The sequence below is a fragment of the Tursiops truncatus genome, chromosome 11 (assembly GCF_011762595.2).
Source record: "Tursiops truncatus isolate mTurTru1 chromosome 11, mTurTru1.mat.Y, whole genome shotgun sequence".
Taxonomy (NCBI): domain Eukaryota; kingdom Metazoa; phylum Chordata; class Mammalia; order Artiodactyla; family Delphinidae; genus Tursiops; species Tursiops truncatus.
The window spans coordinates 61565528-61582490 of record NC_047044.1 but is presented as its reverse complement, the minus strand read 5'-3'; the positions used below and the strand labels follow the sequence as shown (position 1 = coordinate 61582490).

Sequence of the window (16963 nt, the reverse complement as noted above, 5' to 3'; positions counted from 1 at the left end):
TTTTGAGATTCACCCATGTTGTTGTGTCTAACAGTATTATTTGTTCTTTTTTATCGCTGCATATATTCCATTGTATAATTATACCACAGTTTATCTATTCTACTACTGATGGACATTCGGGTTGTTTCTTTTTGTCTTTTATGAATAAAGCTGCCGTGAACATTCTTGCATAAGTCTTTTAGTGAATGTACGCACATATTTCTCCTGGGTAGATACTGAGGAGTAGGATTGCTAGGTTTGTGGTATATGTTTAACTTTTGTAGATACTGCTAAATACTTTTCCAAAATGTTTGAACCAATTTATATCCTTACTAGTAATGTATGAGAATTCTAGTTGTTCCACACCCTCACCAATACTTGCAATACAGTCTCTGTTTTTTGCAATATTGAAATATAAGATTTTTAGAATAAGTATATATTTTATAATCAGAAAAAAATGTCAACAGTACAGATATTTCCATGGCTGAGTTGGGAGAAGATGTCACTAGTGATATGCCATGCCAAAGAAAACTCATGAACAGTATCCTCAGCCCAGCACATTTTCTTTTTTTCTCCTTCACTCCACTTCCCATGCCTCTGAGCCTACAGTTATTCAACAAATATTTATTGTCTACTATGTGCCAAACACTGGGCTGGATGCTAAGTGTCCAGTGGTAAACAAAACAGACAGCTTTCTTGGAATTTATGGTCTTCCGGGGAAATAGATGTTAAACAAAAAATAAACACAGAAATATATCATTACACGTGATGATTAAGAAAACCAGAAGGTGACATGAGAGAGAATAACACTGGGGGCAGGGAAGGCCTCCCTGAGGAAGTCATATATAAGGCAAAGTTTAAAAGATGTAATAAGCAGGAGACCGAAGGAACAGCAGAGGCAATGAGGCAGGAATAAATTTGCTGTTCAAGAAACTGAAAGAGGATCAATGTGGCTGGAACACAGCAAGTGACAGGGGAGAATTGCACAAAATGCAGTTGGAAAGATAGGCAGGGCCCAGATCAGGAAAGCCTGGCCATGTACACCTCCAATCTTTCCATTCAGTTGGGTCCTTTTTTTTTTTTTTTTTTTTTTTTTTTTCGCGGTACGCGGGTCTCTCACTGCTGTGGCCTCTCCCATTGTGGAGCACAGGCTCCGGAGGCGCAGGCTCAGCGGCCATGGCTCACGGGCCCAGCCGCTCCGCGGCATGTGGGATCTTCCTGGACCGGGGCACGAACCCGTGTCCCCTGAGTCATCGGCAGGCGTACTCTCAACCACTGCGCCACCAGGGAAGCCCTGGGTCCTTTCTTTCTTTCTTTCTTTCTTTGCAAACTCTATTCAAGAGGTCTTCTTGAATAATACTGAATTGTTCTAATTAATATTATTATTTTAATTACATCATTGCTCCAATAACTTCATTATATAATTTGTAGTTAATAGGCCTTTCATTCTGTTTCCTGAGACTATATTGGTTTACCCAACAGATATAGGACAGGGCCTTATGTTTCCTCTTTTACCCAGTCTCCTCCAAGCACCTAGCATATCACGGATGCTCTGTTGACAGTAAGAATCTCCCTTGGCCCCGTACTGTATTCCTAGAAAGCTCTTGGAATCTAAGTAGATAATCCTCAGGATCCTGTTTTACCTGGTTTGAGAACTGACCCAATTTCAAATCTTCAAAACTTGCCCTGGAGCAACCACATTTCTCCAGGATCCAGGCATATTTTTCCAAACACCTTCCTTAACTGCGTAGTTAATCTTGCCCCTCCCCCCTCCAATCACCAGATTAAAGGCATCTCTGCTGTTGCTAAGGGAAGGAGGCTTGGGCAGGTGGTGGGAGTGAGTTGAAGGATGATACAGCAGGGAGTCAGGTTGGTCAGCAGGGAAAAAAACCTCTCAGCTGTGAGGAAAGACAGCAATGCAAATGCATTTTCAAGTGCTTCTGGGCCGGGTCCCGCCCAGCCTCCACCCGCCCCCCCACCCCCACCCCCGCCCCCGCCCGCCATGTGTTTATCTGCTTGTTCTCTGAAAGCTTTTAGGACTTTCTTTTTTAAAAATCTCTAATGTCTTTAATTTTACAATGTCAATAGTTTGTGGTTAGCCAGCTTTCCTAAAACAAGGAAGCTATTGTCCACCTTGACTGGTTATATTGAAGTCCTTATGAGAAGAATGGGCCATCAAAGAAAAGGTGCTGTTAACAATACAGGGCTATTTAAGGTGAGAAGCCAGAGTTCTGAAAAATTTGCATGTGGCAAGGAGCGTGGCTGGGCATGCTCCATTTTTTATAGACTTCCCACCCTGAAATGCATATATTCTATTTACTTTAATTTTAGCAATGATGTAAAATTATTGCTGGGCTGCTGTCACTCTGACAGATCACCCTACCAGCTCAAAGGGTAAATAAGGTTTTTTTTTTCCGTAATTTTTGTACAGTAACAAGGTGAGGAACATTTTAGCTCATAAATTATTCACCAAACCTCACAGGCATAATAGGCTGTGTGCATATTCATCAGGTTATCATCCATTATTCATAAGAAGTTCACTTCAACTGTTAGAAGAAAATGAGGTTGTTGATTGAAATCCTGAAGAAATGTGGGCTTTTATTCTCCCCCCTCCTTTTTCCCATCTGAGTAAGTCTGGAAGTTTCCATCAAAAAATGATATTGTAGGGAAAAAAATTTATTCCTGACATGTAGATGTGTAGATAAGAGGAAATAAAACTTGGAGTAGGAAATAAATTGGCAGGATCAACCATCATTCATTTAACTTGGCTAAAGGCCTCTGACTCCTGCTTCCACAGAAACTGTGTCCAGGAAGTGGCCAAAGGGGGTCCCCTTTCTTGCAGCAAAAGAGTAGCTTCATCAAATCTGATAGACTTAATACTTATATTAAGATCCAGGTTGCCTTCTACAGCCCAAGAAGTATTATCATTTATCTTCTTATTTGACCTTCACACCAAGTCTGTGAGATAGGAATAATTTTCAAGATGAGAAAACTGAGGCTCAGAGAGGTTGAGTGACGTATCTAAAGCCAAACAGCTGGTGAGCAGACCAGGACTGGAACCTACATTTTCTTCCATATTCCATGTTCCTTATACTCTGTCTTCCTAAATCCTCTGGATGATAAAACTCACCACTCCCAAGATAGAGGCATTTCACATTGTTTTCCAAGAACCATTAATTTTATTGTTTTCTCTTTTTATTATTTATTTATTTATTTTAAAATATTTATTTATTTTGGCTGTGTTGGGTTTTCATTGCTGCACGTGGGCTTTCTCTAGTTGCGGCGAGCCTGGGCTACTCTTCATTGCAGTGTGCGGCTTCTTACTGTGGTGGCTTCTCTTGTTGCGAAGCACAGGCTCTAGGCGCACAGGCTTCAGTAGCTGCGGCATGCGGGCTCAGTAGTTGTGGCACATGGGCTTAGTTGCTCGGCAGCATGTGGGATCTTCCTGGACCAGGGCTTGAACCCATGTCCCTTGCATTGGCAGGTGGCTTCTCTTGCACTGCACCCCCAGGGAAGCCCCTGTTTTCTCTTTTTAATACCTTTATTATTTCTGTGAACTACAGAAGCAATATAGGCTTGAAGGCATCAAATAAAACAAAGTTCTATAGAATAGAGAATAACAAATGGACAGTTTGCCACGACTGCCAACCTCCTTCGCCACAGGAGCCAGGAGGAGATATTATAATTCAGTCAAATCCACAGATCTGGGTTCAGATTTGATCATGGTCACTGACTAGCTGTGTAATTTGCGGCAAGATAGCCTCTTTAGGTTGTAGTTTCTCATTTGTAAAATGGGGATAATGCTTACTTCTAGAGTTTCTTGTGTTAAATGAGATAATGTATATGAAACCCAAGTGTCAGCATTTTCCTCCATTTTAAAGGTCCCCTCCTTCTAGCACAGTTGGCCCTCCAGTATCCATGGGTTCTGCATCAGAGGATTCATCCAATCAAGGATTGAAAATATTTGGAAAATAAATTCCAGAAAGTCCCCAAAAGCAAAAGTTGAATTTGCCTCAAACCAGCAACTATCTGCATAGTATTTACATTGTATTTACAACAATTTACATAGCATTTACATTGTGTTAGGTGTTATAAGTAATCTAGAGATCATTTCAAGTTACACATGAGAAAGTGCATAGGTTTTAGGCAAATACTATTTTACCATTTATGCAAATACCATCTTATGTAAGGGACCTGAGCATCCTCGGATTTTTGTATCTGTGAAGGGGAGGGGGTCCTGGAACCAATCCCCCGTGGACATGGAAGAAAGACTGTACGTTTGGGGAAGTGGAATGGAAGGTAAGGCTTGCCGCATGCCTGTCCCCCAAGTCTTTCGCTTCACCCTCTGTTTCATTCTGTTTTCGGCCACTCATTTGGCTGCCAGTCACCTGGTATGGTCCCTCTGCATGAAATGCAGCTGTAGTCACAGTGGGGCACAGCTGTGAATTCTCCCCAACATGACTACACAAGGTGGTTCTTTACTGAAGAGTTAGGGAAAAACTAAAGAGAATTCCAAAGAATAGAGGAGAGCATTACATTTTTTATTTTAACTTTCCCTATAACCCAAGTGAAAACCAGCTGAGAAGTTCAGCTTCATTAGTTGTGGCATGCAGGCTCAGTAGTTGTGGCTCACGGGCTCTAGAGTGCAGGCTCAGTAGTTGCGGCACATGGGCTTAGTTGCTCCGTGGCACGTAGGATCTTCCCGGACCAGGGCTAGAACCTGTGTCCACTACATTGGCAGGCGGATTCTTAACCACTGCGCCACCAGGGAAGCCCAAGGAGCATGGAGTCTTAACCACTGCACCACCAGGGAAGTCCCAACTTCCCTGGTGCAGAAGCACTAAATGATTCTGATGCAGGTGGTTTGGGATTTCACACGGAGAAAAATTGCTCAAAACCCTAAAAGAAGAGACGCTGCCCCAGGATTTACTAGGCTGCTGTAGCCACAGTGGAGTGAGGCCTTTACATTATCAGGCAGAGCAGTGTTAGTGCCTCTCCTACAAAGGCTCTCCAGCAATAAGAAAGGAGGATCCGGGCTTCCCTGGTGGCGCAGTGGTTGAGAGTCCACTGGCCGATGCAGGGGACACGGGCTCGTGCCCTGGTCCGGGAGGATCCCACATGCCGCAGAGCGGCTGGGCCTGTGAGCCACGGCCACTGAGCCTGCGCGTCCGGAGCCTGTGCTCCGCAACGGGAGAGGCCACAACAGTGAGAGGCCCGCGTATCACGGAAAAAAAAAAAAAAGAAAAGAAAAGAAAGAAGGATCCATTTCTGAGTCATATATCTTGTAATCCTTGTTCCCTTAGTTACATAAAGACCAGCCAAAGTTTTGAAAAGGCTGCTTCAGAGCCTGACTGGATTCTTCCACAAACCTCCACACTCTCTCTTTGGGCTGGGGAATAGGAGGTCGTTTTGTTCTCTAGTTACACAATTGAAGAGCCCAATACATAGTAGGTGTTCAATAAAGGTACATTAAAAAGTTCTAATCAGCCTAATTAACTGGGACTAGGAGACCCTGCAGGAGGAGGCGTGTCATTCTCTGAGTCCTCAGAGGACAGTTTATCCATCTCTACTGTAGCACTTACCGAGTTCTGCTGTAATTTTCTTTTCAGCATCCCTCTTGCCCAAACTCACTAAAAGAGTTCATTAGCCATCATCCTTGGCTATTCTCTCTCCTTCATCCCAACATTATTTTAAAAAACACCTGTATTAAGGCATAACTGACATACAATAAACTACACGTTTAAAGTGTACTATCTGATAAATGTTGACACTTGTACACACCCGTAAAACCATAACCACAGTCAAGATAGTGAACACATCCATGACCCCCAAAAGCTTCCCAAAGTCCATCTCTTCCCTCCTGTTCCTCCCCATCTCTTTACACAGGCAACCACGGCTCTGCTTTTTATCACTATGGTTTGTATTTTCCAAAATTTTATATAAATGGAATCCCTTAGTGTGCACTCTTCTTTTGTCTGGTTTCTTTCCCTCAGCATAACTGAGATTATCCATGTTGTTGTGTGGACCCGCAGTTCATTGCTTTTTATTGTATAGCAACACCACAATGTGTTTATCCATTGACCTGTGGATGGACATTTGTGTTGTTTCCACTTTTTGGCTGTTACAAATAAAGCTGTAATAAATATCCATGGGTAAGCCTTTGTATGCCCATATTCTTTCATTTCTCTTGGGTTAATAGGAGTGGAAGGACTAGATCACATGGTATATATCTTTTTTTTTTTTTTTTTTTTTGCAGTACGCGGGCCTCTCACTGTCGTGGCCTCTCCTGTTGCAGAGCACAGGCTCCGGACGCGCAGGCTCAGCGGCCATGGCTCACGGCCCCAGCCGCTCCGCGGCATGTGGGATCTTCCCGGACCGGGGCACGAACCCATGTCCCCTGCATCGGCAGGCGGACTCCCAACCACTGCGCCACCAGGGAAGCCCGGTATATATAACTTTTAAAGTCCTGTTATACTGTTTTCAAAGTGGTTGTACCATTTTACATTCTTATCAGCAGTGCCTGAGAATTCTAGTAGCTCCACATAGTCTCCAACACTTGAAACAGTCAGTCTTTTTAATGCTAACCATTTTAATAGGTGTGCCCACATTGTTTTAATGTTTTGAATTGGTAAGCATTCACATGGTTCAAAAATTTAAAAAAAAAATTTTAAGGTGTATAGTGAAAAGTCACTCCCACCTCTGTCTCCCCACCCTACCCAGTAACCACTTTTGTAGCTATCTTGTGTAATCTTCCAGAATTTCTTTACTCAAATACTAATGAATATAGTTTTCCTGCTCTTTTACACAAACGGCATCATGCTAAGCACATGGTTCTGAACCTTGCCTTGTTTTCATTTATGAAATATTTTGGAGCGCTTCCTCGTTCTTTGTTACAGCCATGCAGTGTTTAATTATATGGATACTAAGATTTATTTTACCAGTTCCCTATTGATGGATATATAGGTTATTTCTAATCTTTTGCTATTACAAACAATGCTGCAGTAAACAGCCTTATATACACAGTATTTCTCATGAATGCAAATATAACTGTAGGAATCATTCTTAGAAGTGGGGATGGTAATTTGTAATTTTGATAGACATTTGCCAAATCGGCCCTATAGGAGTTGTACTCCCACCGTCAATAAATTAGAGCATCCGCTTATCCACAGCCTCACAATTGAGGTTAGTAAATGTTTGGATTTTTGCCAATCTGATAATGGTATCTGTGTGGGTTTAATTTGCCTTCTTATTAAGAGTGAGGCTGAACATCTTTTCATATGTTTAGAAGCCATTTGCATTTCCTTTTCTGTGAACTGTCTGTAAATGTCATTTGCTAATTTTTTTTTTATAAATTTGGTTAAATTTTTTCCCCAGTTTTATGGAGATATAATTGACATATATCACTATATAAGTTTAAGTGTACAACAAAATGATTTGACTTACGTACATCATGAAATGATGACCACAGTAGGTTTAGTTAGCGGATATCCGTCATCTCATGCTGAAACAAAATTTTAAAAAATAGAAAACATGTTTTTCCTTGTGATGAGAACTCAGGATTTACTGTCTTAAGAACTTTCATTTATAATGTACAGCAGTGTTAATGCTCTGTATCATGTTACATTCCCTAGTACTTATTTATTTATTTATTTATTTATTTTTTTTTTTGCGGTACGTGGGCCTCTCACTGCTATGGTCTCTCCTGTTGTGGAGCACAGACTCCGGACGCGCAGGCCTAGCGGCCATGGCTCACGGGCCCAGCCGCTCCGCGGCATGTGGGATCTTCCCGGACTGGGGCACGAACCCGTGTCCCCTGCATCGGCAGGCGGACTCTCAGCCACTGCGCCACCAGGGAAGCCCCCTAGTATTTATTTATAACTGGAAGTCTGTACCTTTTGACTACCTTCATCTAACTCCCCCTCCTCCCAGCTACTTTTTCTAATGGTTGGCCATATACTTATTGATCTCTAGGAGCTATTAATATTTAGGGGACTTAGCCCTTTGTGATGTAAACTGCAAAATTTTTTTCCAATTTGTCATTTTTCTTTTGACTTTATGGAGTTTTCATCCCTGACATTAATCCTGTTAATTAACCCTGGACATTAATCCCAATATTAGTCCAGCTGTTTTGCCTCCTAAATATTTCTGGAATCCCCCCACTTCTTTCTACCCAAATGCCACTTTCCTAGGCCAGTCTGCCATCATCAGTTGCCTAAATTACTGCATTGTATCCTAACTGTGTCTCCCAGGCACACCTCAACTCTTCCCCTTTCTAATCTATTTTACATTTGGTAGCCAGAAAGATATTTCTAAAGTAAAAACATAATCATAAAAAAAACCCATAATCATGTCACTTTTCTGCTGAAAACTCCTGGTGGCTAACTGGTGCCTGTAGGACAGACTCCATTATCTTAAGATAGAATCCTCCATGGGCGCCAAGACCCCCTGCATGGAAAGGCACCTGTTTACCTCTTCAGCTTCGTCTCTGACCAGTCCTCACCTCCCATTCCATGTACCGGCCATACTGACCTGTTGTCACATCCTCCCTCTCCATAAGCCCTCCCACTTGTAGGCCTTTGCATACAGTGTTCCCTATTTGGGGACCCCTCTTCACTTGCTTAAATTCCACCCACCCTTCAGATTTCATCTCAGACATCACTGCCAGCATGACACCTTTAGATTAGATACCTCACCCAGGTGTTCTCATAACACCCCATACTGTCCTTATGGCAGCATTAATCACGCTATATTTTGATTATCTGTTTACTTTTCTGTCTCATCCATTAGGTAGACTAAGTTCCATGAGGATAGGGACTAAGTGTGCTTCTTCACTATTGTTTCCCTAGTGTCTATTACAGGGTCTGGCACATAACAGGTGCTTGATAAACAGTTGTTAAATTAACTCAAGAAAGGATGTTTGATGACTTAATGACATCTTCATCTCATTGGGGGACCAAGGAGAATGAAGAAAACAGAAAGGCTTTTGACGCCTGTTCAAGAAAGTAGCCAGATGCCCCTTAATCCCACCTGCCAGAGAAAACAGTGGCTTGTAGCCCCTTCTTTTCTGTTGTTAATCTCATTTGGCTCCACCCTGGCTTTCAGGAGACCCTGGTCCCAGCGTGTTAAGCAAAATACCTAACATCCTGTAGAGGAGGCACTGACCAATCTGAGGGCAGCTTGTCTTAGCTGGAGCTAGGTCCTGCAGGCTTCCTGGGTGTCAAGAGTTAACCCTTTAGGGACTTCCCTGGTGGCCCAGTGGTTAAGAATCCGCCTTCCAATGCAGGGGACGCGCGTTCAATCTCTTGTTGGGGAACTAAGATTCCACATGCCGTGGGGCAACTAAGCCCGTGCACTCTAGAGCCCTCGTGCCACAACTAGAGAGCCTGCGTGCTGCAGCTACTGAGCCCGTGCACTCTTGAGCCCTCGTGCCACAACTAGAGAGAAGCCTAGGTGCAGCAACAAAAGATCCCGTATGCTGCAACGAAGATCCCGACACAGCTAAATTAACTAATTAAAAAACAATTAAAAAAAAAGAGTTAACCCTTTAATTACTGGACCATGGAAAGGTCTGGGGAGGAGGGGTTTCAGTGGAGGGCTGGAGCAGAGGAGGGTATTTGGGGAGAGGGCTTGGGCCAATGGCTGTTTACCATCCAGTAGAAGTATTTGTACTTTTATCTAGGGCCTGATCAGAATTTACAACCTGATAATCAGCTTGGCCTACTTCCCGTCTGCCTTCTCAGGCTCCTCTTTGCTTTTTTCCTTCCCTAAAACAGAGTCTAGATTTAGAGCCTGAGGTGAAAGGAGGGTCATGTGAATTTTCTGGCAGATGATGAAACTGAGACCTTTGGGAGGCAGCAGATTAAAAACAATGTAAATAGATTAAACAATGTAAACATTAGAAACAAGGCTTGTAAAATCAAGCAAAGCTGTGTTTGAACACCTGGCTCTGCAGCTGTATAACTTAGTTCAGCTACTTAACCTCTCTGAAATACAGTCCGCTTGCCTGCACTTTTCCTTGGTCTGCTATGGACACGAGGTGGATAATATCTGCAAGGATAGTGGTGCAGTATCTGATTTCTACATGACAAGGAATAAGTGGGAGCTGAGGAGACGAGGACCAAAGTAAGTTAGTTGGTGACACAGTGAGGTCTGGAACTCGCATCCCTCTCCTACACTCTCACTGATGTGGGCTGCTATAGTCATCACAATTTCAGGGTCCCTAACTGAGGGCCCAGTAAGAGAAAAAAGGTAAGTTTCCTTTCTCAGGTTCACTCCTTTATTTTCTGAGGCCCAGAGCACAGGTTAGGATGGGTATAGGTTAATGACCTCTCCAGTTTTAGGCTTTAGGGTGGAATCAGTTTAGGATCTGACTTGTAAAAGTTAGGTTACAAGGAAGAAGATTTGACTGGTCTGACCTCCAAGGATGTTCATTCAAATTAACCAACTACTGCTTGCAAATTTCACGCTAAGAAAAATGCAAGGCCCTGAGGGTAAAAGTCCACTAAAAAAAAAACCCAATGTTTTTCAAACTGTGAGTCCTGACTTGTTACTAGGATGTGAAACCACAACCAGAATTGAAAAAAGGAAATACGAGAAAATAGAAAATATGACAGTGCATTGTACACAGAAGGAGGTATCAGATCATAAAATTTTCAGTTACGTATATTTATAAATGCGTGTGTACTGGGTCATGATTTAAAGTGTATTACTGTCAATTTGGGTCCCCAAAGTTTGCAAGCCCCTTTACCAGAAGGTGAGATTCAGGAGAGCAAGAGCTTTGTTTTGTTTTAGAACAGTGCCTGGCATTTGTAAGTGTTCTCTGAAGAACTGTTGAATGAGTGAATATCCAACACTGTGCCTGCCTTCAAGATTAGAGTCAGAAATACAGGAAAAGGTAAATATCATAGGCTTTAACATACTAATATTAATCTGAACTAAATAAACAATATGAATCTACTGAAAGGGAAGGAACCTAAAAGAACTCCAAATACAAATAGTCTTGGAAATTGGGCTTTTAGAGTATTTTAGCCATGATAGTCAGAGTGAAGTGATAAGAACAAAACAAAACTGACTTGGGCACCTGGGAACCAGGATACAAGACCTGACTTTGTAACCTGCTCACTGTGTGACTTAGGGCAAATCTCTTTAATCAATTCTCTCATTTGAAAAACAGGAATGATCAAACAAGCCCCGTCTGACACACAGGGCTGCTGTGAAGACCTGTGATGACCCCATAAAATCGTGCATTTTAAGGGTGCTCTGCAAACTGTAATAGGATACTGGAGAGAAAAACAAGGGATTGCTGAATTGAAGTGAGTACAGCTCTTTTCAGTGGTTTAAGTCATTCATCAGCAAGTATTTATCAGGCTTCTAATGTTTACTGAGGACTTTTCTTTCCAAAGCTTTCCCTTTTCAGATGCTTTTCTAATATTCTTCCTACAGTACAGAATGTAAACTCCATGAGGAAATAGTGTTGGGCTGTCTTGTTCAGCTCCATCTCTGCACTTGCACATAGCAAGCACTCAGCAGATATCTTAAAATGGAGAACAGAAGGAAAAACTTAATTGCTGCCTTAAAGGATGGCACCTTTGCCCTTAAGAACAATTAAGTTAGAAGAGAAGTGATAACACGGAGAAAATACACGTAAGATGCCGTACTGGTGCCTGTAACAGGTACCAAAGGAAGGGCCGGGCCACAGGCACTGCTTGGCTACCACGAGTATGCCAGTTTAAATGCTAGCTGCTGCGGGAGGGACACAACACAGCATACCCTTCTTTATGGTGAGAAAGCGACACAGAAATAAATACCGACTGTCCGCAGGACAGGCAGCGAAGATTCGAGTGAGGGGAACGCGTGATCGATAAATCAAGGGTTGGGGAGGGGAGCGTATCTCAGGCAGTTAGAGACGTTTGTAGAAATCTATGCCCCTTCGTGGAAAGACTGTCAAGGTGAGATGACCTTGAGGTGCTGTGCGTAGGTGGGAAAAGGTTCCGGAGAACAGTTTAATGGTACTGCCTCCGAGCGCCCAAGAGAGAGAAGTTCCTGTTTCGAGACAATACCTGTTATTTGGTTTTCTTCCAGTCGAGAGACAAGGGTAGGGGTTGGAGGACAAGACCCAGTGGGCGGGGCCAACACGAGCGGGCGGGATCACGTGGGCCCTCCCTCCAGCTATTGGAGGCCGGGCGAAGGGGCGGGGTTTCCGGTGGCAGCGGCATTCGGGCGTCGGGTGACGCTAGGCGGAGAAATCGTCACGTGACACGGAAGTGACTACGAACAGGAAGAGGACGAAAAAAATAACCGTCCGCGACGCCGAGCCGAACCGGACCCGCAGCCACCATGAACAGCAAAGGCAAGGACCGGGGGCGGCTGAGGCCGCCGGGGGAAGTAATGCTGGCCCGGAGCGAGCGGGCCCGGAGCCCAGGGTCACTGGACGCCAGGCCTGGGGAGAGCTGCGCCGCGCTCCTGGGCCAGCTTCAGTGCCCGGGGCTGCGCCGGACGCCTTTGTCATTCTCGAACTACGGTTGCTCGCTCCCTCCTGGCCCGTTCCCCCTTAAACTCTGTGGCGCAGTTTGGAGCCGCGGGCTCGGGTTGGGGGGGCAGTGGGGGGGGGGAGAAGGCTTGTCGAGATGGGCATCTGCAGGAGCAAATGGGGAGCTAGAGGTGAGATTTGGGTGGGCCAATGGAGAGCTGGCAGAGGCGGGGCGCCGCGCTCCGGAACCACAGGCAGGCCCCCGGGCTTAACTAGTGAAGTGCCGGCGCTGGTGAGCGGGCCAGGCGGGCCCGACGGGTCTCTTTCCCCTTACCCTCGCTGGCGGCCAGAACGTCTCCTGGTTCCTGTGTCAGGACATTCCCCTCAACCCCCTCTCCGATCTCAAGGTTCACTTCCACCACTCACTTTATTTGGAAGTCGACCTTGAGTAGGAACCTGTGAGGTCGATGGGCACAACCACTGTTACTCATGAGGTCTTGGTCAGTTACAGCCAGACCTTTGGAGACCACCCAGAGTAGAGAGACAGGACACACTCTTGAAACATCAGCAAGAAGGGGTTCCCAGAGCTGCCCTGCATTCTGGAAGGATCTTGGGCCCAGCTAGACTTTCCCCTGACACCAGTCTTCTCCTGGAAAGAGCTTTTCCTGTCCAGTTAGAATCCAGCATCTTCAGTTATAAGGGTGCAAAGAGGATGCTTATTTTCTTGGTTCCAGGGATCAGACCCTTCAGGGCAGTCGGTCTGTTTGCAAATCTCTTTCTGCTCGTTCCGGCTAGGCTACCCAGCATGCCCTGCCGTATTTTGGTGACTCTGTATTCTAGGCAACATGCATTGTTTTCTTGTCTTCCAGGTCAATATCCAACGCAGCCAACCTACCCGGTGCAGCCTCCTGGGAATCCTGTGTACCCTCAGACCTTGCATCTTCCTCAGGCTCCACCCTATACTGATGCTCCACCTGCCTACTCAGAGGTGCTTCCAGTTTATTAGACTTTATTAATGGAATACTCTTGGATCACGTTTTCAGTCTTTAGCTAAGTCTGACTCCACACATTTATTTACTCTCCACAAACAGGAAAGAATGCTCACATGAATAATCTAAAACATTGTATAGTTCAGCAATTTCTGTTGGGGTTGAGAATGCATTATCTGATTATTTTATGTTGTTTGGCACAGGCTGAGGTTAAGATGAGTTTGCGTTCCTTGAGCCTAACATTAGCTATAGCAGGAAGTGATCCAGGAGAATATTTAGTGGCAGTGGAAAGGCAACTTGTGTAACTCAGAGTGTAATCTGCACAAGGAGAATTAAGAATTGACTCATTAAAGAGATCTGAAATACAAATGTCATAAAGTAACTAGTTGCCTTCTCTTCTGCCTCTTTTAGCTCTATCGTCCGAGCTTTGTGCACCCGGGGGCTGCCACAGTCCCCACCATGTCAGCTGCATTTCCTGGCGCCTCACTGTATCTTCCCATGGCCCAGTCTGTGGCTGTTGGACCTTTAGGTTCCACAATCCCCATGGCTTATTATCCAGTTGGTCCCATCTATCCACCTGGTTCAGCAGTGCTGGTGGAAGGAGGGTATGATGCAGGTGCCAGATTTGGAGCTGGTGCTACTGCTGGAAACATTCCTGTGAGTATGACTTTGTCACAAAAAACTCAACCCTTGGGCTTCCCTGGTGGCGCAGTGGTTGAGGGTCCGCCTGCTGATGCAGGGGACGCGGGTTCGTGCCCTGGTCCGGGAAGATCCCACATGCTGCGGAGCGGCTGGGCCCGTGAGCCATGACCGCTGAGCCTGCATGTCCGGAGCCTGTGCTCCGCAATGGGAGAGGCCACAGCAGTGAGAGGTCCGCGTACCACAAAAAAACAAACAAAAAAAACCCTCAACCCTTGCGTATTTTAACTTTCTGAAATGACTACATAGTTATCCTTTCATCATCCCTGGGTAATAGTTGCTGGTATTGGTGCAAGCACTGACGTCCAGTAGTCAGGCAGAAAGCACTGGAGGGGGCAGAACTGTGGCAAGTCAGTAGCATCTGGCACATTCACTGGTGTCTGAGTTAATCAGATTCCTTTGTTTTCCTGTCCTAGGAGTCCTGCCTGCTGCTTTTCCAGTTCACTTTTGGTACTGGTCTAGTAACAACTGCTCATTCATTCCATAAGCATTTACTTAATATTTGCCATCTGTATGGCATTGTATTAGGAACCATGATGATTAAAGAAGTAGAATGCACAATCCCCATTAGATTACATTTAGAAAGATACTAGGGCTTTTAGTTATGTCTCCTGCTTAGTTCTCTGATGTATGGGAATTAGAGCCCAAATGGTCCTTGCTAGGACCATCTACTCAATAACCACAGGCTAGGGATGAGGTGAGAATGCTGTCATCAGGTAGAGCTTTCAGATTATCCAGGGCCATTTGAAAACTGTTGGACCCTGTGACATAAGGCCCTGGACCTAGTACCCGCTCCCTGTATTTTAGAATGTGAGTAGGAGTGATTTTTTGCCCTGAAAATGCCTATAGGTCTGGACTACCCACACTCAGAAGGTATCCATAGGCTTCATCTTAGACCTGAAACCCTTTAAGTGAGTGGGTTTCCTGTTTATATCTTTGGGCTCACAGAGACTAGAGACCTGCTGTACCTGAATTGGTGGCATAGCTAGCTCTTTGAGATGCCATGGGTTAGCACACTGCCGTCTTCCTGACTGGTCCTCTTTCACCTTTGTCCACTTCCCTTCCACAGCTGCCCTGTGTCTAATCAACCTTGTCTTTTCCTTTCAGCCTCCTCCCCCTGGATGCCCTCCCAATGCTGCTCAGCTTGCAGTCATGCAGGGAGCCAATGTCCTTGTAACTCAGCGGAAGGGAAACTTCTTCATGGGTGGCTCAGATGGTGGCTACACCATCTGGTGAAGAACCAAGGCCACCTCTGTGCCGGGAAAGACATCACATACCTTCAGCACTTCTCACAATGTAACTGCTTTAGTCATATTAACCTGAAGTTGCAGTTTAGACACATGTTGTTGGGGTGTCTTTCTGGTGCCCAAACTTTCAGGCACTTTTCAAACGTAATAAGGAACCACGTAATGGTAGCAGTACCGCCCTAAAGCATTTTGAGGTAGGGGAGGTATCCATTCATAAAATGAATGTGGGTAAAGCAGCCCTAAGGATCTTCCTTTAATTCCTCTGGAGTAATACTGTACCATACTGGTCTTTGCTTTTAGTAATAAAACATCAAATTAGGTTTGGAGGGAACTTTGATCTTCCTAAGAATTAAAGTTGCCAAATTATTCTGATTGGTCTTTAATCTCCTTTAAGTCTTTGATTTATATTACTTGTTATAAATGAACTGCATTAGTTATCTGCCTTTTCCTTTCCGTCCTTTGCTCCACGTCCTACCCTCAACCCTCGTCTTCCATTCCTTCCCACCGATCTCCATTGAATCAATGGTGCAGGACAGAAAGCCAGTCAGACTAATTTCCTTCTCTCCTTGCACTTCTCCCCACCTGTCATCTTTTAACTAGTCTTTCACAAAGGATCCTCTGAAACCCCCTGTGCCCCAAGCACAGACCCCATTACTTCTGCTTTTGCGTCTCCTCAAGCAAAAGTGGAGGGTGCCTTTTGGACCCTCCTCGTAGGTTGTCTCTTCATACATGAACCAAATTTGCAAACCCAAATTTGCTTTGGTGCCAGAAAAACTGAGCTTTCTTTTAACAAAGGATGCAAACTGTTTTGTAAACAGCAGTTTGTTTATAATTTGAGGGGCAAGGAGGAGGATGCATTTAAAAGCCTGATGACTCTACAGCCAAATTAAGGGGAGTTTTCAGATCAAAAATTGGTTACCATTTCTCGTCAAGTGTCTGATGCAGCCACTCATGGCTCCCAAGAATTCCTGAGCTGGGTTAATGGGGTCATATCGTGAATGCCTCACTACTAAATGACTTGAGTCCAGTGAAATCTCATTAGGGTTAAGAATATTTCAGGGATCCTTAATATTTTGATTTTTGTTCTCTAAAATTGGATTTTATTTTATTTTATCTTATAATTTCAGTTCATCTAAATTTTGTGTTCTATACATGTGATGTTTGACTGTACCATTGACTGTTATGGAAGTTCAGCGTTGTATGTCTCTCTCTACACTGTGGTGCACTTAACTTGTGGATTTTTTATACTAAAAATGTAGAATAAAGACTATTTTGAAGATTTGAATAAAGTGATGAAGTTGCATTACACCTCACTTCAAGGATTCTTTACTCAGCTTGTTTTTAGATCTCTTCTGTATATATCTTCTTTTATATCCCACCTAGAATTCAGATCAGTGCTGCTGTCATTCTGGTTTTTTAAATGAAGCGTTTCAACTAAATGCAGGAGTACAAGGCTAAGATTTGACCATTTTCATGAGTTCCATTCTAGATGTTTAGATGTTTAACTTTTCTTCATTTTACTTCCTAAGCTCTTTCAGATTCTTATGAGCCTATTATGCCAGAGGAATTCCGAACATAAA

General features: G+C 44.2%; 2 protein-coding genes across 6 annotated transcripts in view; one reads left to right on the top strand and one right to left on the bottom strand.

The window, feature by feature from the left end:
• POU6F1 (POU class 6 homeobox 1) overlaps positions 1-16963 on the bottom strand; it is a 70499-nt gene that overhangs the window by 30567 nt on the left and 22969 nt on the right. For 2 of the 4 annotated variants that reach the window (XM_073788670.1, XM_019947197.3), the window contains exon 3: positions 7427-7480. The exons of the other annotated variants lie outside the window; for them this stretch is intronic. The gene's annotated coding sequence lies outside the window, so the exon portion shown is untranslated. The remainder of the gene's footprint in view (positions 1-7426; positions 7481-16963) is intronic. 4 annotated transcript variants of the gene reach the window in all.
• Positions 12176-16696, top strand: DAZAP2 (DAZ associated protein 2). Of its 2 annotated transcripts, none has more exons than XM_004314297.4 (4): positions 12176-12328; positions 13318-13436; positions 13849-14017; positions 15244-16696. In XM_004314297.4, the coding sequence occupies exons 1-4, from the start codon at positions 12316-12318 to the stop codon at positions 15564-15566; spliced, it is 624 nt and encodes a 207-aa protein (XP_004314345.1). In that variant the 5' UTR covers positions 12176-12315; the 3' UTR covers positions 15567-16696. The 2 variants fall into 2 exon arrangements, with proteins under 2 accessions (XP_004314345.1, XP_004314346.1); XM_004314298.4 differs by having other exon boundaries at positions 13849-14094; positions 15244-15541.

What these genes read in the sequence shown, in the direction of transcription:
- DAZAP2 (XM_004314297.4), top strand. An exon ending in CTCCACCTGCCTACTCAGAG is followed by an intron (nt 13,437 to 13,848) that starts GTGCTTCCAGTT and finishes TGCCTCTTTTAG; the next exon opens with CTCTATCGTCCGAGCTTTGT. An exon ending in TGGTCCCATCTATCCACCTG is followed by an intron (nt 14,018 to 15,243) that starts GTTCAGCAGTGC and finishes TTTTCCTTTCAG; the next exon opens with CCTCCTCCCCCTGGATGCCC.